The 26,798-nt window shown below is 32.9% G+C and overlaps 1 protein-coding gene across 2 annotated transcripts in view; it reads right to left on the bottom strand.

Moving 5' to 3' along the window:
- LOC114938137 (uncharacterized) overlaps positions 1-26,798 on the bottom strand; it is a 75,888-nt gene that overhangs the window by 32,139 nt on the left and 16,951 nt on the right. For both annotated transcript variants that reach the window (XM_085481100.1, XM_085481101.1), the window contains one exon: positions 59-467. In XM_085481100.1, coding sequence (XP_085337226.1) covers positions 59-467 — 409 coding nt within the window. The remainder of the gene's footprint in view (positions 1-58; positions 468-26,798) is intronic.

Genomic DNA, 26,798 nt, shown 5'->3' on the forward strand with positions numbered 1-26,798 from the left:
AATAAAAAACGCGATTAAATTACGTCCAGGACATCCAATCAGGACGTCGCTCGCTCACCTCTCATGGATTATGTGCGCGGGATGGTAGCCCAGCTCGTGAAGGGTATAAGTCGGGTTTGGATCCTCGTCGGCGTGATTGTCGTTGGCGACGGCGGCGACCGCAATAGCGACTGCTTCGGCACCGGTTGGCTGTACCATGACGCCATTTTCCATTTCCGGTTGTCCCGCCTCCAGCACGCCCACACCTCTCTCCTCTTCACCGGTCTCCTCGCTCGTCGCCACGTAGGTCGCCAGCTGTTGTTGTTGCTCCTGTTGTTGTTGTTGCTCCTGCTCTTGCTCCTGCTGCCGGTCTACTTCATTCTCGATGACGTCCTCGGTCTTTATCGCCTTCCCCTCCTCCTGCTTGACGACTGCCTCTCTGCTGGACTGCGACGCCGGTTCCGCAGCCCCGACATATTCGATCAGCACTGCGCACAACCGTCAAAACGTTTGCTACCTTTTGTTCATAGGTTTCGATTCTTAGAACTAAAAATCCTAATTAGATTTCCAATGGGTATCCAAAAGTATCCTTTAGCAGTAAAGAATAGGACTTTAAGTATACCTGCTGACAGAGGATATATATGACGTTGTTTGAAATGACTCCAAAAGAATCAAATTCCACTCTTGTGGAGTGACACTGGTCAGTTTTCACCCCAAGAAGTTTAGAAAGTAGCTATACAAAGTATCCTTTAGTAATGATGGAACTTTAAGTATCTATACAGTATACCTGTTAGAGAAAACTTAACTGCGACAGAAGATATGTATATGGAATTAAATAACGTTTTTTTTTTACGAGTAAATGTATATAATAATATTGATAGAAAGGAACTAAACAAAGAATTTTGTACTATGTATGACAACTGTCACAATAGATTTGTTGATTATCTTTTGCTCGGAATGTTATAAATATGCTGGTTTTTATTACTAGAACTAAAAACCTTGACTTTGGACAGGACGTGATAGCTTAAAATCCGTACCTGCCCTAAAGAAAATTGATAACTGATATATACAGTTATGTGCAAAATATTGGCACTGATTGAAAAAATGAGGAAAATTTGTATATTTCCTCCACTATCGAAAAGTGATTATTAAAGGATTTCCTGGTATTCGTCAGTTCACCCGAAAGTCAGATTTTAATCCTAGATATATAGTCAAGACAGTTAAACATGATGAAGGAAACATACAAATTCCTCTCATTTTTTTAACCGGTACTATTATTTTACACATAACTGTACATAACATCAGATATGAGTTGAATGACGTTTTTGAAATGTATAAATGTAAATGATAATATTAATAGAAAATTAGTTATCTCTATTGTCATTTGCAAACCTTCCAAGAATACGGAGTCTCAAATATACATAAATTATACGTAAATCATACGTAAATATACGTAAATATACGTAAATAAAATTTTCCATTTTTCTTTAATTTAGAGGAAAAAATTTACGACTTACGAAACAAAATGTGAAAACTTTTATAAAATTAAATTATGGTTATAAACAGAAAACTAACATTTTGCATTTGACTATTGCAAATTTTAATTAAAAAGATGCATAATGAAAAAATTAGCTATCTCTATTGTCTCTGAAATAAAGTTTAAATTTTCCATTTCTTTAATTTATGAAAAAAAATTCGCATGAGAAAATTTTTATAAAACCAAATTATGCTCATAAACAGACTTGACATTTTGCATTTAACTGTCACAAATTTTTACATGTCGTTTCTATTATTAAAAAATGTATACGACGTAATTGATGAGGATGGAAGCGTATCGTATATTGCTACTTTGTATTATATCTCTTTGGTCGTAAATTGTCTACTTTATAAAGAACGAAAACAAGTATACATTTGATCGACAATAAGTTACGCAATGTTACAAGATTCCGAAATGTTAGATCCGTATACACGCGATTTCACGTATTATGTACAAACGTATATATCTCTCATATGTACGATATCATGAAACCATACTAAGTATATTATAAACGAAATATTTTAGAGAAACACATTCAACAGTTTCATCCAACGCGGGACGCATCTTATCGAAGATCCGCGTCGCGTTATCAAATATTTCGGAATCCGCTTTAAAGAAAACATTAATCGTTTTTTTATTCTTATCGTCTCTTTACTCTCAGCGTGTGGGAATTACGATTTTAAATCTGTAATTTATTATTGTGACTTCTTTTTCTATATATAAAAGAATTATGTCAAATATTTCTTATTTTTTATTATTATGACTTATTTTTCCTTAAAAAAAATTATGTCAAGTATTTTTTTATTTTTTATTACTGATTTGAAAAAAAAATAGTAGCATACATTTTTTTTTATTTTTTGTTACTGTAACTTATTTTTTTAAAAAAATGATATCAAACATTGAAAAGTTTGAAGAAATAATATTATTCCTCTATATTTGTAAATTCTTTATTAAGAAAAAGTTTCTAAAAACTGATAAAAAAAATCTGTCTTTAAAAAAACAGTTCTGAATTATAAGAATATTCTATTACATAAAATGCAATATTAATTAAATATAATAATTAAATAAATTACATTATTAATATAATAATGTAAATTGATGTAAGGAATGGAAAATCTCATGGTTCCAAAAACCTGTCAATGAAAAAAAAAAAAAAAATAGATGGATTGTTTCAGTTGCAAGTCCTTTTTTCGAACTGAATGACATGTTTGCATAATCGTGCAATGAAAATCGGAAGATTCGGCGTAGGACACAAGGCACGATGACACTGAGAAACTGTTGCTAGCCGGTGCGTTACAAAAATAACTACATATGCTCTTATCTACTCGTCGTTAGTGGTGGTTCACGCACTCTCACGCATTCACGCACGGACGAAGTGACGGACACTGCTGCATGTACGAAAGAGCAAGAAAGAGATAGAGATATACATATAAAAAGAAAGCGAAAAGAGGCTAGAAAGAGCTAATAAGAGCAAAGAGAATTATTTTGCGAGTTACTCTTTCTCCTCTCTCTCTCTCTCTTTGGTTTTCACGCAGATAAAAGTATTATTTTTAATAATCGGGAATTATAAGGAGAGTTATAATTGGAAATTATAGGGAGAATTATAATCGGAAATTATAGGGAGAGATCATGGTAGAATTAAAGAACGCGTGCATCATGATTCTAGAGACTTCAATTTTATCAATAATATTTGGTTTATAATTCGAGGATGATAATTTCCAAAATTTCTCCTCTTTTTCCCGGAAGTTCTTCTTCCGCTCTCTCCAAGTCCAAAATATTTTGCGTCTCGATACACATATAAGAGTGTAACAAAAATGTGGACACTTCAAGTTTATTCTACTCATTAAAATGAGTTCGTATAAACATCCAAGAGTTCATATAAACATATATCGAAAAATGACCTTTTAATGGTCCTTTTATCCTGTCAAAACACTTGACAGGTGCTGCTTATAGACAATTTTTGGAAAACAATTTGCTCCGATATTGCTCGCGAATGAATTATTATGAGAATTATTTTTTACTATATTTATTTGATATTTTGTTGAAAATTAAATAATACGCTTTGTAATTTTTTGAAGTTTCAAGCCAAACAAAACTATAACAAAACGAGGCATTTTAGCACATATGTTTATAAACACTTTTTTGTTCACTTCGACAGACAGACTGCTCCGGAACTATTTTTGTTATACCCTGTTTTTCGATTAATTAGAGCGAAATGCGACACGCGGCACGTACGCTCTCGCGCTCTCAATCGGACCATTGTCTGACCTCGAGAACGATGCAATATGGGCCGATCGTGACGATTTGATGCGTAACTCGATTGTCCACGCGGCCGCTGAGTAATCACGTGTGTCGCGTGAACGTGCAAGTATACGAAACCTCAGAAATATCACGTGCGCGCTTCGGCAACACCGATCTGATCTTAACTCGTGACTGTGCGCTCATCCGACAAAGTCCAGATATCGTATAACCATATGACTAACATATATATATTTCTGTACTTTAAAACTAAAAAAAAAAAAAAAAAGAGATCCAAATTAAGTTTCCGCCTATGAATCAACACGAGTTGTTTAAACGCAGACATTTCGTTAAATATGTTATTTTGTATCTGAGATTTTCTTGTATGTTCTGTTCTTTGAAAAATAATGGAAACATATTATTGAATATCTCGTGGATCAAATATTATCTATTTAATTCGTCTCTTCGTTGTAAATCAAATTTTATATTTCAATTTTTCGTTATATATTTCATTTTGTATATCTATGTATAAAGTTTAGAATTAATATATATTTTTTTAAAGGAATTATGTGCATGATTTTTATTTTAATCTGGATGATAAAATGTCCTGGATTTGGCGCGTGAAATTCTCATTCTAAAACCGTAGTATCACCCTTGAAGACGGTATATCGAATGTTTAACATTGAACCGACCTTATTGACATTACCTAATCAAATTGGAAAGGTCAGGCTCGTTGGATTATCTGGTCGTTGCCACGTTCGGCAAATTTTATTAAAAAACATATTTTTGCACAAAAGGTCCAAGTACAATTCGCTCTCAATTATATATGAACCGGAATATAAATAAAATCTACGCGTTAATAAACAGGATGATTTGACATATATATATAAATTAATGTCGACATAATATTCTGCTTAAATCTTAAATTATTAAAGATTCAATATTTGTTAATATTCTTTTGTCATCTAAAAAAAATAACGAGAGCATCGTAAAAATTCGAAATTGAGTTAATTTTCCAAAAGCAATGAACAATTTTATATTGTATTCGCGTGATCTTATTTCTTATATCAATCAGTAGTGATTAAACATAATTTCCACGCTTTAGTTAATAACAAGATTTTACTTGACAAGAGAATTTGATAAATGTAAATTATAAAATAAGTGGCTATAAATATGGTGATGTGAAATAATTGAGTGTTATTCCAATGCGCAAAACTTGAAATAAAGGACTTTTAAAGAGAGATCGATGAAAAAGAATTAGCCGCATCATATTATCTGCGGCGAGAGGAGATGCAGAGAGCCGCGACCCCGATTAATCATACGACGAAGAAAATATATATTCTCGTCGGGCCGACGACAGCGAGAAGGACCTTTCCCCATTGTTACAAAACTAAAACGAACGAACGGACAAACGACCAGCATCGACAAAGAAAAGCGATCGATTCTGATTCCACGACGGTTGTGTTACTTATTTCATTTCGATACTTCGTACGATCATATCCCACGTTTTATATCGATGTCAAATCTTATAATTAAAAAATATATATCGAGAGAGTCTTACGCTTTTTCATATATTCTTACGATCCCGTAAGATATTCCGTAAAAAAAAGAGAGCCGGGTCAACTTTTATTTAATATTTCACAAGGATCTCTGCTATCTTATCTTCAATTTAAATATATATATATATATAGATAATATCTTATGTAGATATAAAATTTATATATGTAAATATATAGTAACATATTAATATATGTAAATGTACAACTCCTATGATGACTCCCTTTTCAACAAATCAGATATGTCGACCGCTGCAAGGTGCAACAAATACGTTTGTGAATTATCGGCATGGGAGATTTCGTTTATTATCCGAGATATATCTGTGAGAGGAATTAGCGAATGCCGCTCCTAAACGGTAGCCAGAGAGAAGCGAGTTTCATAGAGTCGCATGGACGAGCGGAAGAGGTTTTGTACGTCGAGGCCAAAGGTTGCCCTTATCTACCAGACCCCCACAAAAACAGTCTCTGTTATCCGCAATACGAGCAAACGCAATGAATATGTGTACACACATGTACGTGTATAGGTAGATGTGTGTATGTGTATGTGTGCTCGATGCGGTTTACGATGAGATTTTCAGAGATTGAATGGCCTCTTTATCTCTACCTCTCGAGAATCCTCACCATCTTCCTCATTCTCTCTCCCATTTTTTTCTCCGCCTCGATGAAACTCGCAGTAATTGACAACCTCGATTCTTTTTGATAATATATTATATTTAGATAAGATAAAAAATTGATAACATATGGGAGTCTTTGAAATTACATGTATCTTGTATCTCTTGGAGGTGCGAAGAAAAAAAATAAAAGAAAATGAATTTTCTATTTTCAGAGATATACATATACATTTCGTAGCTTTCTTGACATTTCCTTTTTATCCCGCCAATATATTGAAATTTTACACGAAAGGTAAAATAAGGACAACTTTTACGAGGCGTATCGGCACGAAGGAACAGGGAGTGCATTGTAGGTTGACGAGGGCGGCCGTTGGACTTATAGGTATGACTGACTGGGTCGGGTGCGTTCCTGCCTATTTCCGATAAGAGAAAGGCCAGGTGTTCTCGCGCATCATCCACGGAGGAGCGACGCGTTTTCCGCCCCGCAATTCGTCGTCGACCGACTTTCATCGCGAAGCACAACGAATGATTCACGACGATGACGAGCGAGCTGTCATTCCAAAAAGTCACGTACGAAAATGGAGAAATCGATGCATCATCGCCACGTGACGTTCAATGATCGGTCAGTGTAAAAAAAAAATTGTCAGGATGTTTTACAAAATCTTACTTTGATTTTTTTATTTTTGATAAAATCTTACTTTATCAAATTTCTGAAAAATAAAATTCCAGAAAAAATATTTTTTTCAATTTTTTTTTCTCGTTAAAAAAATGATTCTCCTTCGAGGGCGGAGCTCGTATTCGAGAAAGCGCTTACTTTGCTATAACTCGCCCATCGGAGTCAGTGTCGTCGCGGTGTCTGCCATTGAAATCTGCACCGAATGCAGATTAGGCTACCGCAGGCGACTCTCAAAAGACGATAGAGAAAGCCCACAATCGCATAACTCTCCGTTCGCGCGTACTACGCGCACGCTTATGATAAACTCTCCGCGCTGCTGGCAGTAGAAATAGAAGATAATACAATCGCGCTGTATAATCGTACGTAGGCTCATTCATCCCGCAGCTCAAGATAGAGCTAATCTCCGCAACGTCACGTTTTCTCACATCCTTGACGATTCCGCGTTCCAATTTTTGACACGAATCGCGAAGCGTATTTCTTTTATATGTATATTTAATTAAACGATTGATAATGGAGAAATTCATTAATTTTTTTCGTGATTTATCAATTAATCGAGTTTAAATTAATTTTATATACGCCTCTAAAGATTTATTTATCTTTATGTTAAAAATTATAACCTGTTGCTCCTTTCTTGTATTTGATTTTAATAAATATTTTTTTGCAAATATTTTCCCGGAAAAAAATCGGAGAAATACGAAAGATAAAGAGAGCCTTTTATTATTTTCACGAGGCACATTCCCGAACGAATTTGTGGGCTCGGCTTGTGAGACAGTCTGCATGCCCGTCATAAAATGTGCAAACATCTCCGTGTGTTCCTCAAAATGCGTGTTTAAATGTCAGACTCTCGGAGAAACCGGTACGGTTATATATACACCAGTGTACGTAAAACATCGTTGCTATATAAAGAAAATCGAAATTGCGATAATAAAAAAGAATAAAAAATTTAACAAAATAATTCTCCAAGTTATCGAATATTCCTTCAGAAGAAAATAAAATTTCGGAAGAGAATATCGCGATTCGCGATTGTTGCGTAAAATAGTTTATGTTTGCCTGAATCTCGAAAGTATATGTCTGTTATTAATTCTGCAGATTTAATAAGAAGAAAAAAACCGCGATATATCTGGCCAATCATATGGTGTCAAAATGACCGATACAGAAAATCGCGAAAACAGATCGCGATAAATCATTCACGTTTTGTGATCACAACGACACCTCGGTATCTTAACGCGGAGTCGTACAAAACTACTACCTCGACCTGATAAGACGTGATAAAGCCGATAAGGTGATACGAGACGGCACGCGACCACGATATGTGTTCCTCGCACTTGCACGTGCGCGAATGGAGTACGAGAGAAAAGAAGGAATGACCTAAGACATTTTTTCAGCATACTATGTTGCGCCGATTATCATTTTCGCTGCATTTACATTTCTATCGAATGTAAAGTACGATGATATTCTATCACGACGAATATGAATGAAGCGAAATTGTGGTGGTGCAACAAGTAAATTTAGCTCGTGTGAGACGGGAGAAGATATTATATTATATATAATATTATATGTATAATATATCTTATTAGTTATAAGATATTATTGATGAATTAAAAATAATATTTTGATATATAATAATTTATAATACAATAAAATACTTTTTATTTCGTGTAATAAAAAGTAATTCAGTCCTAAATATTGTATTTTCTCGATAATTGAGTAAAATTGAAAGTTTCTCACCTGCCTAGCTTTTTTCCTACAAGCAATTAGAAAGCTACATTAGAAGGAGCATATTTAAAAAAAGTGTCTAAAAAAAGGAGAAAAATTCATATAAACATATGTTCAACACATGTCCAAAAAGGATTTTTTTATTTCCTGTTTTGTATAAACTCTTTTTTCAAGATTATTATGCAGATGTTTCAATGTTCTCCAATTTCTGCAATACTTTCATGACGCGTTGTGTCATACAAGAATGCATAAAAAAAGAAGAGTCTAACTCAATTAACATCTACCAGACGAACAATGAGCCATGACTTTATCAGACTCTGTCTGCGCGCAAACAAAGAGGACGATCATTGATGACGGGGGAAATAATAAGAAGTGTGGCGTCACGGAAATTTCGCTACATGTTCGAAGACTTGTATGGCAAAAAGAGGAAGACACGAATATAATATTCTATTTACTGACCCAGAGCTAAACTACAATCTTTTCTTCTCTCATATTACATTTGGATAATATAGAGACACTATAAAATTGTCATTATTTTATTAGATATTCGATGAATTGCGATATACTTGTTTATTAATTATTAATAAAAATGTTATTATACCAAGCGCTTCGAAAAATATGAGAGAAAATATTCTTCAGGAAACGTAACCTCTCGAGAATTAGAAATATGACACATAAATTAGAAAAATACGCAAATTGCATATTAAATTATGTATAGTATTGCCAGTATCAAAATATTTATTTAATAACAAGTATAAATATAAAGCTAATATAAATTGTAATTAATAATTCAAAATAAATTGTGAAAAGATGACACATCGCTAATTCTTGCTTAAATACGTGTCGCGTGTCGGCTATTAGCTATTTGACGTAGAAAAGCTAATGATGTAGAAAGCACTAATGACGTAGAAAGCGCTAATGAATGTCGACGCATCTGGAATGCGATATACAACTATATTGAAAATGTCAAGTGAAATCTTTTATGAAAGTAATTTGTACTAGATTAGATTGATCGATCAAAAATAATTCTGGCGAATAATTATGCTATAATTATAGATCGCGACACATGTTAGCGAAAATTTTTGCGAAAAATGCTTTGCATGGCGTAAAACTTTTTTTGCAGCAACAAAATCGCCGCATATTAATAAATATGAATTAATAATTTCCTATTTATTGATATATCCGATTAATATATAAAATCTGGGAATATCATAACAAAAATTTGACATTAAATCGATTCAATTTAAGATATATTTATCTCATTTGCATCTTAGTTGCTTATAAAATTGCGTATTAGATGACTTTTATATTTTTTAATTGGCATTACGTCGTAAATAATTATTAACGAGCTTATGTCGCGACAGGGATTAGGAGTGTCGGTCAATTATAGACGAAGATGACGTTCGAAGACTCCCTCCAATTTTTTTTCAGGATACTAAATTATACTTTCTCTCAAAGTTAATGGGTAATAAAACGAAAGGCCCTGACAACCATTACAAAACGGCTGCAGGATGTCAACTGGCGGCGACAGAGCTGACATGTCGTCTCTTCTTCTTTTCCCCGAAATCCATTTGTATTCTTTCAGAATGTCGAAAAAGGATTAACTGTATAAGTGAAATTTTCTCATTTGTCATAGTGTGATACAAATGCTTTGGTAAATGTATTTTCAAAAATTCGATTCAAAATTTCGACTGTACGAAAGTAAACCGCTATTTCGTAAATTCAGAAAAATATATTCGATGATTATTTATGTACTTATTTAATTTATAATATTAAATTAATGTAATATTTAATATTTTTTTATATGTTATATATATTTTACTTTATATATACCTTAATTTTTTTATTTTCTTTTATTTTATATACTATTTTATATACTAAAAAGAGTCATGTTTTTTTTCTAAAAATTAAAAATATCAATTCTGATTAACATAACAAACTAAAAAAAAGTTTTTTAAATGAATTTTAATTATGCTATCTCTAATTATTTTTTTACTGAAAGAAAATAAACTATTATAACAAAAAAAAACATGAAACAAGTTACGTATTGAAGAGCTTACACATCGAAAGAATTCGAGGCTGGTTCAAGTGAGAGCTCGTTTCGAAGATTAATAGGTGTTACCGATGATTAAGAATCGGTTCTTCAGAGAAAGAGAAATTATCCAAATGAAGGGACATATAATATATCGATCAGCAGATACTTGCTCGCGGTTGGAATTAACAGTTTATGACCCGATAAGTCGTTTCGTCTGATTGTGAGTTTGAGGAAAGCTCCTCGCGAGCGAGATGAAGAAACCGAGATACATATATGTGTGGCAGGGGGAAAGAGGGGGGTCACTAACCCCTATTTATCTCGAAGACTCTACTCTCTTTTATCTCTCTTTCTCTCTCTCTCTCTCTTTAGCTTTATTATAAACAAATCTCGAGCTCGTTGATTTATAGGCTGTTCCGCGCTCTATTTAGTCTAAGTACCAATAACGAGTGGCTGGAATTTTTTTCGCAAGTTTGTTGCGTTGCTATGCAAACGTGTGCATCGATTGACTTTTTCAAGCAGAAAAATTCAAAATTATTTCTCATGATTATAATGTATGTTTGTAAAAAATCGGAAAAATCTTACATCTATCCAGATCTATTCAAATTTTATAAAATAATCCCTGAGAATTCCTTGATCTTTCAGGTAGTTCCTTGTTTACCTAGTTTAAAATTCCAGATAAAATAAGAAAATTTATACTTGGATGCAGTTTTTAAAATAAATTTCTTTATTGCATATGCTTTCTAATGTTTTTTATTTATATGATTGCAAAGAAAGTTACCAAAAATTAATACTTTTTCTAGTATTTAATATTAATTTATTAATCGTAAAATTAATTTAAACTACAATCAAGTTATAATATATCATCATATCTAAACGTTTCAAAGATATATAAATATATAAAATAAAAATATATAGAACAAAAAATAATTTATTATAAACGTCTTAAGGAGTACTAATTTATTTAAATATTATTTAACAATTTTCTATCAAACTGCATAAAATCTGCCATTAATAAAAAAATCACATGAGATTTTTTTAAAAATTTAAATAATGCAAGGATCTTAGACATGTTTCTTAAGTACTAAATAAAAGTAAAATTATCAAAGACACAATTTTCGAAAAAAGTTCCCTGAGTCTCAATTTTATGAGAATACCCGAAATGGTCAAGATAAAAAAATCCCATAAAATTGGGAAAATCCCAATTTTATGAGTAGACTTGCTAACTCTTTCGAAAAAAAAAAATCCATAGACAGTCTTGTCTCTTTCAATAGAAATTAATGATAGGAATATATAATTTACTTTTTTTTCTGGAAAAATAATATCTCCACAGAGAGTTTTCACGGGATGAATCGAGCATTTTATGCGTTTTAATATAGCACTAGCTCAGGAACACGAAACAAGACACGGTCTTAAAAAATCCCGCGAGTCCTCTTTGTATATGTATATTCGGTGCAGGACATTCCTTCCGACGAAGGAAGGTAAGCAAATATTTAGTGCGGCTCGTGTAAAAGAAAAAAGACGCATGGTTGGGTCATTAGCGACGACGCCTTACAGAAATAAATAAAGTCGACCAGGTGAGAGAGAAGGTACCATAAATCGAGCCGGAAGTAAAGGTGTCAGCTGCGACAAGCCAGAATATTTGCCATTTCCTCGTGAGCATTTTTTCTTCATTTTCACATTTGATTTTTTTCTCACTTTGTGAACGAAGACACAAAATTTCCGCAAATAGAAATTGCCTAATAATTGTCTCGAAAGGAATACATTATATAAAGTATCTGAAAAAAATATTTGGAAATATCGATTATCTCCCGAAAAACTTTATAACAAAAATTTACTATTTTTAAACTTTCTTCATGCAAGGTGCTTACTTAAATATTATTATTAAAAAATCCTTGAGAATTTCCTGATCTCTCTCTCTCTCTCTTTACACTGAAAAAATTTATTAAATTATTACATATTTTTATATCAAATAAACATTTTTTCACAAGTAATATTATTAGTTTTAAATAAATTTTTTTCAGTGTAGATATTTTCGTTTAAAATTTCAAGTTAAATAAAAAAAAATGTTAAATGTATCCTTGACCATCTTCGATATTTCCAAGGAGACACCCTGTTAATGACAGAAAAATTATAATCCTCATTCTATCTCATTAAATCTTTAAATATGTCATAAGGGCGTTTCTCTTGTATACAGATGTCTAATATTCACGTGTGGGTATCCATTGACATATCTCGTTTCGGGGGTATTTGCCAGAGAGACAGGTTTCTTTCTGTCTCTCTCTTGTGACGAGTTTCAGCCGTCACGAGCCGCGAAACAACGAAACACAGACAGCGTGGCGTAACGCGAGAAGGGCACAAATTGGGGAGGAGAAAGGGCGTTTAAGTGTCGTCAGTACTTCGTCGTCCTTTTTTTCTTTTAGATATTGCCGCCCGCAATTTAAACGTCACTTCTGAACGACTTCGAGAGAAATTAATGACAAGAAAAATCGTTGCGAAAAAATTCTGACATAAAATTCCAATGAGAGACATTTTACCGATTTTTTTTTTTTTGCAAAGCTTGCTTGATAAAAATGGGACATCTTAACCGTAATTGCCGTGAAAATGCATTCTAGTAGCATAGCTTGATGAAAATGGGACATTTTAACCGTAGTTGCCGTGAAATTACTAAGAGTGCATGAATGCCGATGTTACGGTCGTCGGTCATCATTGTCGGTATTCTAAAGGCATTCAGACCGAAGCAGAGCACTTCGGAAAAAGAAATTAATTTTCTCGACAGTCGGGAAATGGAACATATTCTTTCCACTTCGGTTTTTCGGCAATATTTCCTTGGACGTCTGTAAAAGAATTCGACACGTTCTGAAGTACTCTCACATCTTCCATGACTTTATCTACCATGTTCGATGAGGGCGACGAAAACTTAATAGCTTGCTTAGGAGTCTGTTACGTTTTTTAATGACGCGTACCGACCGCGATTCCGCGTTATCAGCGTTATTTCAGGGACACGCGTGAATATCTCGAGCACTTGCCGCTCCTGGATTTTTATGAACCGCGAAACATGCGAATAAATACTTTCGTCGTGCTTTTTATCACGTTACTGCTCCCATTTACGATAAAAGTAAAAATAAACAATAATAATATAGATGCAACACTGTCAGTAGTATATATGCAATTCTAGTATATATGAGAGATTTCATTTTATAATTTGTTTATTGTTTAAATATTGCATATTAGATGCAATATTGTTATATAATGTAATAAGTCTTATTTGTATAATAAGAACTCGAAGAACACGAATATATCGAATCGAGATCGAAAATCTCACACGGTAAAAAACATTTCGTATTTCTGTTGAAATTATCTTGTGTAGAAATTTTTGTGTTAAAATTTTAACATACTCTTATGTTAATATAACATATTGTCGTTATGTTATTTTGACATTTGTCTGTTGAGTTAATATTCACTATTTTTAAGTGTTAAAACAACACAATTAAATGAAAATGTACGAATTTTTGCTTATATTATATTTTTTTGTGTTATTTTTTCACATATTACGTGTGTTATTTAATTACATAATTGTTTTCTGTTAAATTAACATTAAAATTAGAGTGGATAAATTGGGACATGTGAAATGTGTTAAATTTAACACAATTTTTTTTACTGTGCAGGAAAGCGTACGTGCTCGTATCGGGCCGGAATTAAATAAAAGTTGCGACGAATTCATCCCGGAAAATTCATTCGTTTGCCTTGAAACACGACACGCCGCGTCGCAGTCACTTCGAACCCTGGATGAAGGACGACACGAAGAGTCGTCGAACTCGATCTCACGAGTTCCCTCTAGAATTATCGAGCTCGAAAGAGGTCAATTTATATCGATATGCTGTAAATCGTGCGTAACTCCATTTACAAAAATGCTCCCGCTACACGAGTGGGAAAAAAAAAGAGTTGGGAAGGATGGCGAGACGATGATCGTGAGGGAAAGATCGGTTTCGAAGCGAAATGAGAGCGGTAAATCAGTCATCGGGAAGTCATAGGTCACGAATGCCCTATTATATGTATTCACATCTAACGCGTAATAGGGTATTAGACCGAAGGGACTTTCGATGCCCTACAGTCTCTCGAAGCTGAGAATGAGAGACCCTTATTAGCTTGGACAGATATTATTTTATGTCACTTTACGACTCCGCGAGCGACCCCAGAGTATATTAACCGGATTACTAAGGGAGCAGTTTTTACTTCAAAAAATACATACGTCTCAAAAAAGATGACACCTGTATATGATAATAATTAATAATGATAAAGAGATGTATTAACAAGAAAAACACGATAAAGATATATATTAATAAGAAATACGTATATATTATTAAGAATTAAATTCTCTAACACATACATATATTTAACGTTGGGCGTTAAGAAAAATTTTTTTTATTAATCATAAAATTATTATTATTATTATCATAATTTTATGATTAATAAAAACAATAGTGTTAAAATAGAAAATCCTTTATTTAGTGAATAGAGTGTGTGTTTCCGCTTTCTTTTTCTTTATTGAGGTGACAGACTTTTATTGAGATGAATACAGCTTGCATGTCACATAATCAAAATAACAAAAGTAAATATTTAGACTTTAGCGATATAAAAACATTTTTAACCTCAGTAAAGACCTTTCACCTCAATAAAGAGGAAGAAAGCGGAAACACACCCTCTATTTACTAATAAAGGATTTTCTACTTTAACACTATTGTTTTTTCTACGACTTTCACACGATCGTCACAAATATTGGTTCAAAAAAGTAAAATTGTTAGCTTTTCTCTCTCAAAATTTTTCTCTGATTTCATAAGCTCGATCTCGCATTTGTATTTATAGGACAAAAAATTAATTTTTTTACTACAGATAACTGTTAAATTATCATATCGAGCATTTCTTTCCTCGAATGCTTCACAAATGATATACATTGTGTAATTATTTCTAACTAAAATTATATTGCACTTTTAATTAAAAAAGTAAAATGTAAAAAATTACATTGTTACTCATAATTAAAAAAAAAAAACAGCGTTAATGCTTATTGCACATTTATATTTATTTCGAAACGTATCGAATTGTATATGAAACGTAGAGCAAAAAAATGAATGTGACAAATAAACAGAAGAGTATAGGGAATTGAGGCAGAGAGGAGAAAAGGAGCAAGAGAAAGAGACGCATAGAGAGGAACATGTTTGCGTCGCAAACAGTCGGGCAGGTTTACGGTACTTGCCGGCCTGCCAGCAGCTCTGACGTCACATCCTGCGCGGGCGGACATCCGGTTTCGCTGCCGGACTCCTGCCCCACAGCGATAACAAAATCTATGCTTATTAAAAAAAAGGAAGGAGGAGAGGAGAGGAAAGAGAGCACCTCCGCTGTCGCGATCCTACGATAAATCTTTCGATGATATACCATGAGATTCGGAGTTAGTTATCGTTTATATTGTTTATATAAAAATTACTTCATAAATAATTCACACACAGTAAAAAAAATTGTGTTAAATTTAACACATTTCACATGTCCCAATTTATCCACTCTAATTTTAATGTTAATTTAACAGAAAACAATTATGTAATTAAATAACACACGTAATATGTGAAAAAATAACACAAAAAATATAATATAAGCAAAAATTCGTACATTTTCATTTAATTGTGTTGTTTTAACACTTAAAAATAGTGAATATTAACTCAACAGACAAATGTCAAAATAACATAACGACAATATGTTATATTAACACGAGTATGTTAAAATTTTAACACAAAAATTTCTACACAAGATAATTTCAACAGAAATACGAAATGTTTTTTACCGTGCAATAATGAATAAATAAATCTATTTTTAATAGCTATTATTAAAAATATAATTTTTAATGACACGGATAATACCTACTTTTCAAAATTCTAAGAATATTTAATAATATTTCGATTTTTAAATTAGCTTAGATATTATCTAAGGAAAAGTAACAAGAGTTCACGTGGTAAATGATGAATTGTTTGTGATTGTAAAACGAGGAGCAAAAGATATATGATATTTTCCTTAGGTACTTTCCTTAGATAATAAAAGTAGATCAAATTCCTTTATTATCTAAGGAAAATATCAATATATTTTGCTTCTTGTCTTGAAATCGCAAACACTTCATCATTTACCACGTGATAGATAACTCTCCTCATCGGAGTTTCTGTTTATATTGTTTATATAAAAATTACTTCATAAATAGTTCACAATGAATAAATAAATCTATTTTTAATAGCTATTATTAAAAATATAATTTTTAATGACACGGATAATACCTACTTTTCAAAATTCTAAAAATATTTAATAATATTTCGATTTTTAAATTAGCTTAGATATTATCTAAGGAAAAGTGAGAAGAGTTCACGTGGTAAATGATGAATTGTTTGCGAATGTAAAACGAGGAGCAAAAGATATGATATTTTCCTTAGGTACTTTCCTTAGATAATCAAAGTAGATAATCAAATTCCTTTATTATCTAAGAAAAATATCAATATATTTTGCTTCTTGTCTTGAAATCGCAAACACTTCATCATTTACCACGTGATAACTCTCCTCATCGGAGTTTCTGTTTTGAGCTGACATAACGTGACACGGTTAAAATCCTCGTGGGAAATTCGCGAAGGTACTCCCACGAGACCGGAAATCATGTGTTCTTATTTATCAAACACGGTCGTAAGAATCGCGTTACGCATTTCTAGTCGAACGGGTCTGACTGGGCCGCGTCGCTGGGTTTTGCCGAGCATTAGCCGGGCACGACTCTTTTTTCGCGCGTTGCAACGACGAAAACATAACAATTAGGGCCCGCGTTATCACTAGGATAACGTCGTCCCCGTTGCTCCGTGTCTTCCGCGTCGCGATAATTCGATAAACCTTCTGAATAAATCCAGTGTTTTAAGACCTAGAACTGACCCTAATAATCTTTCGACTATTTTTTTTATCTGAAGGACTAGAAGGCTAAGTAGCAAGTTCGATAATCTCTAAGATTTTTCCATCAACAAAAATGTGTCAAACTTAATGTTATATACTTGCCGCGCAAACTTTTGCAAACATTCCATTAATTTTTCTATACCAGATTTTCCAGATAACTATGTATCTATGTACATTAAACTACTTTAACTACTGCTTTTCGTCTGCAACGGGATTTTCAAGGATCATTTAGAAAGGATTAGACGGGGATTTGCCTAGGAATTATACGTCGGCATATAATTTCCAGCACGAGACTTTTCTGAGTCTTCCGACTGCTATTTCTCTTGTGGACACACAAAAGTTTAAAGTCTAACCCAACACAATGCATAGCCGACCAACCTCTTTCTTTTTCTTCCTTTCTCAAAGGAGAGCGACGATATATTTAGCCTAAATATTTGTCTAAATATTGTTATTTTTTTTACGGTAGTATTTTGATGCGTATAGAATTAAAATTTTATGGTTATATAATCGTAAAGTATATTACGCACGTAGTCCCAAAGGATCAAAATCGATCGGGAAGAATAAAAGGAAACCTACGTTACGACCTATACAGTCCATACAGCATGTATATATTAAGACAGCCTATTTTATTTCAATTGCTTTTCATTTCAATAAAAAAATTTTTAATATTTGAAACTACAGGGTGCATCATTGCATGATATATATGAATTACAGAAATTCTCCAAAAATAATCTTCTATTTTAATTATGCTTCTGTTCGATGTATCTATAAACAATTAATCTAAAATAATTTAAATGCATACATTATTATTATTATTATTATTATTTCATATACATATGCAATTTCCATCGACGTAATCTTTTCTGGAAAAAAAAAATTGAAACTGAAAAAGTGCATATATTACATGCACATCGTGTTGTTCATGCCACGAGTCACAGATGGCATTAGTTCGCAGAATAGCATGCATTAAACGCGTGCATTACACGGACGTTGTTCACGTCGACGTCACGTTGCATGCATAGCGCGATGCATAGCGTAAATGCGATTGCCTGCGCAGCGACGAAAAGCCGAGTGCACATATGTAACTGACCAACGGTTGTTAATTCTTTCGACTTTATACAATCTCGCTGCGAAAAATTTTTTTCAAATATTTTTTATATTGTTTAAATATTTAAAAATTTATTTTAAACCCATCCCATAATCACAGCCATGTCTTTAATTTGCGTTTTGAGATAAAAGGGGTGAGAAAATTGCATTTACACGAGTAATTTTGCTATTAAAATGTCACAGACGACCAGTTTTGTTATTAACAAGTTGTAAAATTAATTGCATTAATTAAAAACGTGTTAATTATATTATAACATATTAATTTTTGAACAAAATCGTGTTGTGCTTAAAAAATGTTTTATCATTTGCCACGTGTGTTGATTTATTAATTAAATTTATTAATTCTATCAAATGTGTAATACTATAAATTTATGATCTATCAAATTATTTATTTAAAAAAAAATTGAATTAAAAAAATTCGAATTATTGTTTATTGGTTATCAAATGTATAAATGTTGAAATATAAATTTTTCTCACGAAAATAAAACTATTATTTTTTATTGTGTCAAAAATGTTTCCTCGTGTTCCGACGCAGCAAATCGAAAATTGTTAATGTAAAAGTAAAACGAGAGAGAAGGAGGAAGAGAGAAAGAGAAAGAAAGAGGAAGAAAGAGGCAGGCGCTTACTTTCCCGTCAGAACGATCCGTATTTCTCGCATTAATTACTGCTGCAAGTCGATCGCCTTTACACTGGTATTACACGCGGAACAATCGCTAGAGTCACGACGTTTCCTTATGGAACCTATAAAATATCGCACGGCAGTTTGTTATAATACCTCGTACGCTTTCCTGCGTCCTTCTCCCTCGATTTACCATCACCTTCGTGTTCTCCCGCATCAGCGATTCTCATTTTCTCACTTTGACAACACGACCGATGATTTTATTAATCGCCATTGCATTAGATAATTGGTTGACGAATTGGTTTTAAAAAAAATTTAAACAATTATTTTTTATCATATTATATAATTTTAATAATGATCAATCAAGAGTTATATTAAATTTATATATATTAATTTTAAAAAAGGTCTAATAAATATTTCTCTAATTAAAAAATTTAATATAATAATTATAATTATTAAGAATGAAAAAATAAATCACTTTTTTCAATCAAAATATTATATTACTATTTTGTTTAAAATGAACAAAAGTTCAAGAAACTAGGAATAAATATTATATTACATTTAATATGTATGAGATATTATTCTGCGAAGTTTAAACAACGTCGCATATGTATAATATGCTACCTAAACATCGTTTAAACTGATTGACACTTTTTAAAGATACACCAAGTTTGGAAACAGCTTTCTGAGTGGTTTTAAAAGGTTCTTCTTTATCATGAAACGCATTGGCATTTGTCTTAATGATTGGTGAAACATCCCTATGCATGCAACAGAGAAAATAATGCTGCTGCGCAGCAGTACGATACTGCTGTTTTGACAGGCCATACATGTCTGGCACACGCTGATAAATCATGACTATGGGGGCGTTTTTGGGGCGGCTTTAGTTCTCGAGGGACAACGGCGATGTTTATGCGAAGAATTTCGACTCCAAAGTATTAGTGACTTATAAATACAAATAGTTAAAATTAAGAGTTCACATTTTCATTAAAAGTTCACATTTCATAAAAGTGTATGCTAAAAAATTATTTAAAAAATTATTAAAAATTATTAAAAAATTATTTAAAAAATATATATACATATGTATCTTATTTATAGAGAGTTACATTAATATTGTATAGAATACGATTATTAAATATATATAATTTAATATAATATAACATTTATTTCTAGTTTCTCAAACTTTTTGCTTATTTTAAGCAAGATATAGTAATTTAATATTTGGATTAAAAAAATATGCCTATAATTAAAATATGCCTCTTCATATTTTTATAAAAACGTAATTAAAGATTCTGAAATTTTAGTTTACTAGAGAAAAATATTGTTTTACGTATTTCGTCAGAAAAAAACAGTGTCGTGTGTCTAATGACCGAGGTTACAAACCGCCTCTCTCATGGGAATTGTTTTCCACTGGTGGACCAGAAGGAAAGGATTTGTTTCGCTAATCCATATAAGTCCCCAGAGTAAAGTTTCCACAAGGGATCTGTTTAGGACCTTGAAAGATGGTTTGCACATTTCTGTATTCCTAAACCATCCATTATGATGAATGTTGCCTTGACACACACACAATGGGTAAAACAAAAATATATATATATACATTTTATTTTTCTTGCAATAATTCTCCGAAAAAAAATATTAGACAAGCGTTTCTCTTTATCGGAAAATATTGAAGTGTTTAAAAAATAATTTTCTAATAAGTTTTTAATAAGTTTATATCCTTTTATTTCATAAAGAAAAAGAATTTCTGTCTCCTTCTCTCTTCGAATAATCCTATCGTAATTGTTTACAGTATAATAATAAAAATTATACTTTAAGAATTTTAGTAAAACTCAAGTACAAAAAAATGACAAAAAAATAAGTTTCTTAACTCATCCTAATATTCATTATAGGGCATATAAATGGTCGGGATTTCGGAGGAAAAAACTGGCAACGACCTACGAAATCCTTGGCTTCTATCGATGCAGTCCACGTTTTCATTAGCATGAGCCGCGAACGTAACGTTTGCAAAGTGGGCCGTGTCGACGACGAGGTAACGTTTTGTGTGCGATAAAACCCGCATGGGAGGGAGACATTCGCGGTGCGATGTTTCCGCTCCGGGCGACTCATAGTACATGAGAAAAGAACCCGCCTTTTCACCTTTTGCTCTTATCACTGGCCGCACCCCCACGCGGGTTGCTCAGCTGTCCGTCCCCAGAGAAAAAAAAACGTTTAGAGAAGATTTACACGCATCATCCTCCCTCCCTTTAAAATGCAACCAGGTGCTAAATCGACGTACCACCAAAGCGCAACCATCCTTCCAAATATAGGACTTCTCATTTCCCGAGCTAAAAAATTTTTCAAGAAAAATAATAAATAAAAAAATCTGTTATATAGTATAAATACAAATTCAGATATGAAAGAGCTATTGAGAGTCAAGCACAAATATCAAAGATGTAATAAAATTATTTAAAAATTTTTCCTCTATATTTATTTTATGTTACAAAATAAGTAGGTATAGAGAAATTTAAAAATAATTTTGTTGCACCTTTAGCTCTTTTACTAGTTCTTTTCATTGAATTTTTAAAGAGTATCTTCCTAAAATTTAATGAGAAATATAATAAAATAATAGATTTTTCAAAAATATCTTTTTTTCATAAACTTAAGATGCTTATAGAATTGCTATATATTGCTAATAATTTTATGGTGCTAAAATTTTATGATAATTAAAATAATGCAATCGACAGTTATTGATTCTTATTTCGACCACAATACGCAATGGATTAGCTTTAGCAATGAAAGACTGAGATCTTAAATTCTTAGAGACGCAATCTGAATCTTCCTGATGAGCTCTTACGTAGCACGGACGTGTTATCGTCATATTGACCCGATTAGAGTATTTTGTGACGTCATTATCACCAGGAGCGAAGCAAGAAAGAGAAAGAGAATCTGCATTTCTAAGGTACAGAGAAGGGGTGTTAACAATGCACAGATTTATCTTCGCGTCCTTGGCTAATCTCTACCGCAAGAGAGATTACCCTATCAACGAAGCGCAAGTATTACGTTCTCTCATATGCTTATTCGACACGTGATTATCACTAACATAAGGACCACTCTTTCTGACTTATGAAGTGAGTGAGAAATCTCGATATCCTTAGATACGTTTATGATATCTGAACTTGTGTTCTTGTTATCTAAAAACTTTCAATAAAAAATAGATACATAATATATATACGTATAATATGTGTGATTATATAATATGTATAATTTTCTGATAAAATTTTGTTCTCTCATCAAATTTTGAGAACAAGTTTTTAATTAAAAAATTATCTTACCAAGAGTTTTCAGATCATAAAAATTTAAAAAATTGCATCGTAACGTATGATGATGATGATGATATGACATGAGAACCGATTCAGGAAGAAAAGAAATGCTAATTCAATCATTCCGAGACATCAGCGTCATTCGAGAGAAATGCACGAGAAGCTCGTCCAATTCTTCGCACCGCCACAGCATCTCATTCTCTTTCTCCCTCCTGCTTTGCGTACGCGCACATTATTTATGCCTTATATGTAGGAGACGCATAAACGTGTATGCGTGCATTTGTAAGAACCGTAAATGCGTGGCGATGCGTTACATCGGGGCCGCGTTGCGAAGCGCTATCGCGCGATACCTTATCTGGACTAGTTGCAAGCCGACAGGGGCTCTCAATCAGCTGACAGCTACAGCTTTTTCCTTCCGCGATATAAGATCTAACAATAACTATTAACATGGAATGTGCAATAAAATTTGAAAGATTTTTAGTAAATTAAAATAATAAATTGAAAAGATTCTGATTAATAAATACAAAATTCAAGTAAAAAGACCAGGCACAAATATTAGATGTAACAATATTTTTTTAACATTTTTGGTAATAAAAAAATTTTTATTGTTTTTTTTTAGTAATTAATATGCTAAGGATGGACCAGAGGAAGGACCGGAAACGTTTAACATAAGTATAGAGAAATTTAATATAATTTTGTTGCACTTAATATCTGCAATGTCTTTTACTAGCTCTTTTTATAAATTTATAATAATTAATGATTCATTATTTTTTATTTTAGAAGTTACATATGCAGATATTAAAAAAAACTTCTGATGTTATATCTGATATTCTATAAATTTATCAAAAATTTTTTGAATAAGAAGAGAAATTGATACTTTCGATGATACCGTATAGAGGGTGATCTATAATACGAGTGTAAAAAACTTTGACAACTTGTTCAGGATTTTAAGTAAAAAATATTACATGGACATAGATCCTATTTCAATCAAGCTCGCATTCGAGCTCAAAAAGCACATTTTTAACATTTGTTACGACTCATACTGTTCCAATAATAATTGTTAATTTCTAAATAGAATGTTTTGTTTTTTTAATTGTAACTATATATTAACTCTATTATTTTTTACCTCACTTTCCCAAACTATCATAATTTCTTACGTTCGTTGTAGATCACCCTGTGCATCGGTATTTTCATCTGCATATTTAATATCTATTCGCGAGAAGGAATGTGCGATTATGATCACGAGGTCTAGATTAGAAATGACCAGAGCTTAAAGCTTCCGGAAGAGGGCGGATGGGGGATCAGTTGCGAGAATTGACGTTACACACATGGGCGTACACGCGATCTGTAAACAGAGCAATACGGATCGGTATGAGGAATCGTGTCGGATGTCGAGGAACCCGAAGAGATTGTTATCTAAGTGATAATATATCCCCGGACATCCATGTACGTTTCATTAGGCTCGCTGTCGTCACATGCATTCTAAAGTCCATAACAGCTGCGTTGAAATTTTTCTTCGAATCACATATAAAAAATATATTATTCCGACGACAATATATAATAGTTATAGAGAAAACGTTCCAAAAAATTATCGCGTTTCTCGATTAAAGATTTTTCAATAAAGTAGCGATTGATAAAAAAAAGAATTATGCCTAGAAAATCGCAAAATATATTGATTGTTGTACCATAATAATTTATATCATTTGCATAATAATTAGTCAAGGAAATACTATAGTCCGTCATAATAAAAATAACAACATCATTATTATTCAGTCAAAAAATAACTGCAATGTATTTTATTCAAAGAAACGTTTTCTATTTTTGATTCACGACATCTCGAAAATTAGACGTCGTAATGTAATAAAATAATTTATTTGCAAGTAATGATTTACTTTTAAAAACCTTTTCAATGGCATATGAATTAAACATTTTTTTGTTAAAAAAAGGAGATTTTTAAGTGCCATCTTTGTGTATCACAATTCTTAATGACATTTCAGTTAATTATTTTCATTAATTATTTAACGAAAAGGTTGAGTAACAGCGCAAACTCGAATAAATAAACTTCCTGTGTATAAAATTGACGAATAAATTTCTGACAATACCTCGCTAGCGAGACATCGAACAAAGAAATCAGCTCGTTAAGAGAGAACTTAAAGCCTCAATCCATTTGCATGTATAAACGTATTCGCCTTCAGTCTGCAGTACGGGTTATAGAAAATCGCATCGACTTCATAAAAGCGACCACTACAGCCATCTAACTAACGCGCGGTAGCCGGACTTGTTTTATTCCTCAGCACGCCAGTAAATCACGACGCAATAATACCTGGCGTGCGGACATGAATAACGTAACGGTATACAACATAGTTCGTCGAGATGAGGAAACAAATGGAATCAGTCGTGGTACAATTTTTCCTAGCAACAAAAATCAGCACTGACAGTTAGACAGTTCGTCGAGATGAGGAAACAAATGGAATCAGTCGTGGTACAATTTTTCCTAGCAACAAAAATCAGCACTGACAGTTAAACAGCTGAGTTTGACAGCTCGACGACTTTCGTGGGTCTTCAGAGGATGAACGTCACAGAGGAAATACACGGTTCGGTACCTTTCCTCGAGAGTCCCGAAATGTGAAATTTCCGCGATTTCGAGACGGAAAAAGAGAAACAGAGCGTTCCGCTGCAGACGACGCGGAGATGCACACTGCACGCGCGCGCGCGCGCGCACGCGGAGCTCAAGTCAGGTTTCCGTCAAGCACCGGTATCGTGAGATAAGTCCTATCGCGCCGGCTGGTACACACACCGGGGCCCCGATAGAGAGCCACCCACCATTTCGCGCGGCACGCCACCAAGATAGAAGCCAAGTGCACGAGCCAGGCCAGATATCGTCGTCGTTTAGTCGTTCTCTGTGTGTGCATTATCACACGCGCTCGGCATTTCAAATCAGTCGCTGCCGGAGCCGCGTCGACGACACGGCGACGCGATTTGGACCCTTCTCGGATGAAAGAAAGAAAAAAAATCAGTGCAGCTTTCTTTCTTCTTTCGGATGGTCGTGTTTTTACGTATACGTAAAGAGGAGATCGTCCGCAGTCTTATCTCCGGAGAGGAGGCTGTGACCCTCGCGATCGCGAAAGTCGAGTTCGGGATGGTCTGACTTCCGGTCGGAAACCGAGAGACGCGAGAGCTTCGCGAGATGGGAGAGAGGGAGAGTGCAAACCGCGCGTATTATTAACGAGACGCGAGATATATGCTCGAGCGAGCGATTGCGAAAGACGAGAGACGTGTCCCAGAATTGTGTCGCTGAAATTTCCTTCCCTTTGCTGCTGGTGAAAAGCTCGGTCGCGTCTGGTGAAATCGGCGGCAGAAATATCGTTAAGTACGCGCGTGTGAATGCTGTTGTCGAGAAACGGTTCGCGAAAACGAGACCGCGAATTTTTCTCGCCTGCGAAATCCTATAGGGAAATGTGACGTAATTTGTATGCAATTTTTTTGTATAAAATAAATTTTCGAAATGCAGTTTTCTCTCCCGATAAGAAATTGCTGTATTATATATATTATTGTTGTTCTTAATTAAGATATTAAGAAAGAAATAAATGCAGTATACACACACTATACACACCAGAAATAAAAAAAGACAGTGAAGCAAAACAATTATGAAAGAACTCTCTTAAATAGAATCAGTATAAATTCAGTGATTAAAATAAAATGTGACAAGATTTCATCTAAGATCAGTGAGTGATTTCATTGATCTTCGGTGAAGACATTTACATTTTCCCCGGGACTCATGTTTCATTTATTAAGGGGTGTTAAGATCTCATTAAAATTTAAAAAATTATTGTAATAATTGGACATATTTGCAAAAAATAGGTATCTTAAAATTACTTCTATTTATTTTGGATTATTATTGCTATTATATTTTTGGAGGAAGACGTAAATATCTCTGGAATAAAATAATACACACGTATTTAAAGTTATATACATGTTACATTTTTTTATTAAAAAATGTGGGAAATCTAAAAAAAATAAACAAGACTTTTGATAAAGAAAATTCAGATTTCTTTAAAAAAAAAATACATTGCTACCAATTTATCTCTTAATAATATATATATAATATTAATTAATATTATACATAATATTAATTTAGTAACATTATATGCATTTTAAAATATCACTTTTAAATCGAAACAACTATCACTACTAATTGATTTCTTTCAATGAAATAATTTTCTTAAAGTGATTATTCATTGTTTGTCAATGATATTATACTGATTCCATTTAAGAAAGAAAATGTAAAATTATCGTATTTGCTGAACAAAAAATATCATTAAAATCAAGTAGATGTAGTATATTTATTATATTTATGTCTTGTGGTACGTTATCATCTTGGCCTTATTACGAAACAGCTATAGCTTATCGTTGATCATATACTTGCTTAGCTAAAATTACTTTTCCACTGGGAGAAACATTAAAT

This window comes from Nylanderia fulva, unplaced genomic scaffold, assembly GCF_048542155.1.
Source record: "Nylanderia fulva isolate GAGA-0341 unplaced genomic scaffold, ASM4854215v1 Scaffold17, whole genome shotgun sequence".
Classification (NCBI taxonomy): Eukaryota; Metazoa; Arthropoda; class Insecta; order Hymenoptera; family Formicidae; genus Nylanderia; species Nylanderia fulva.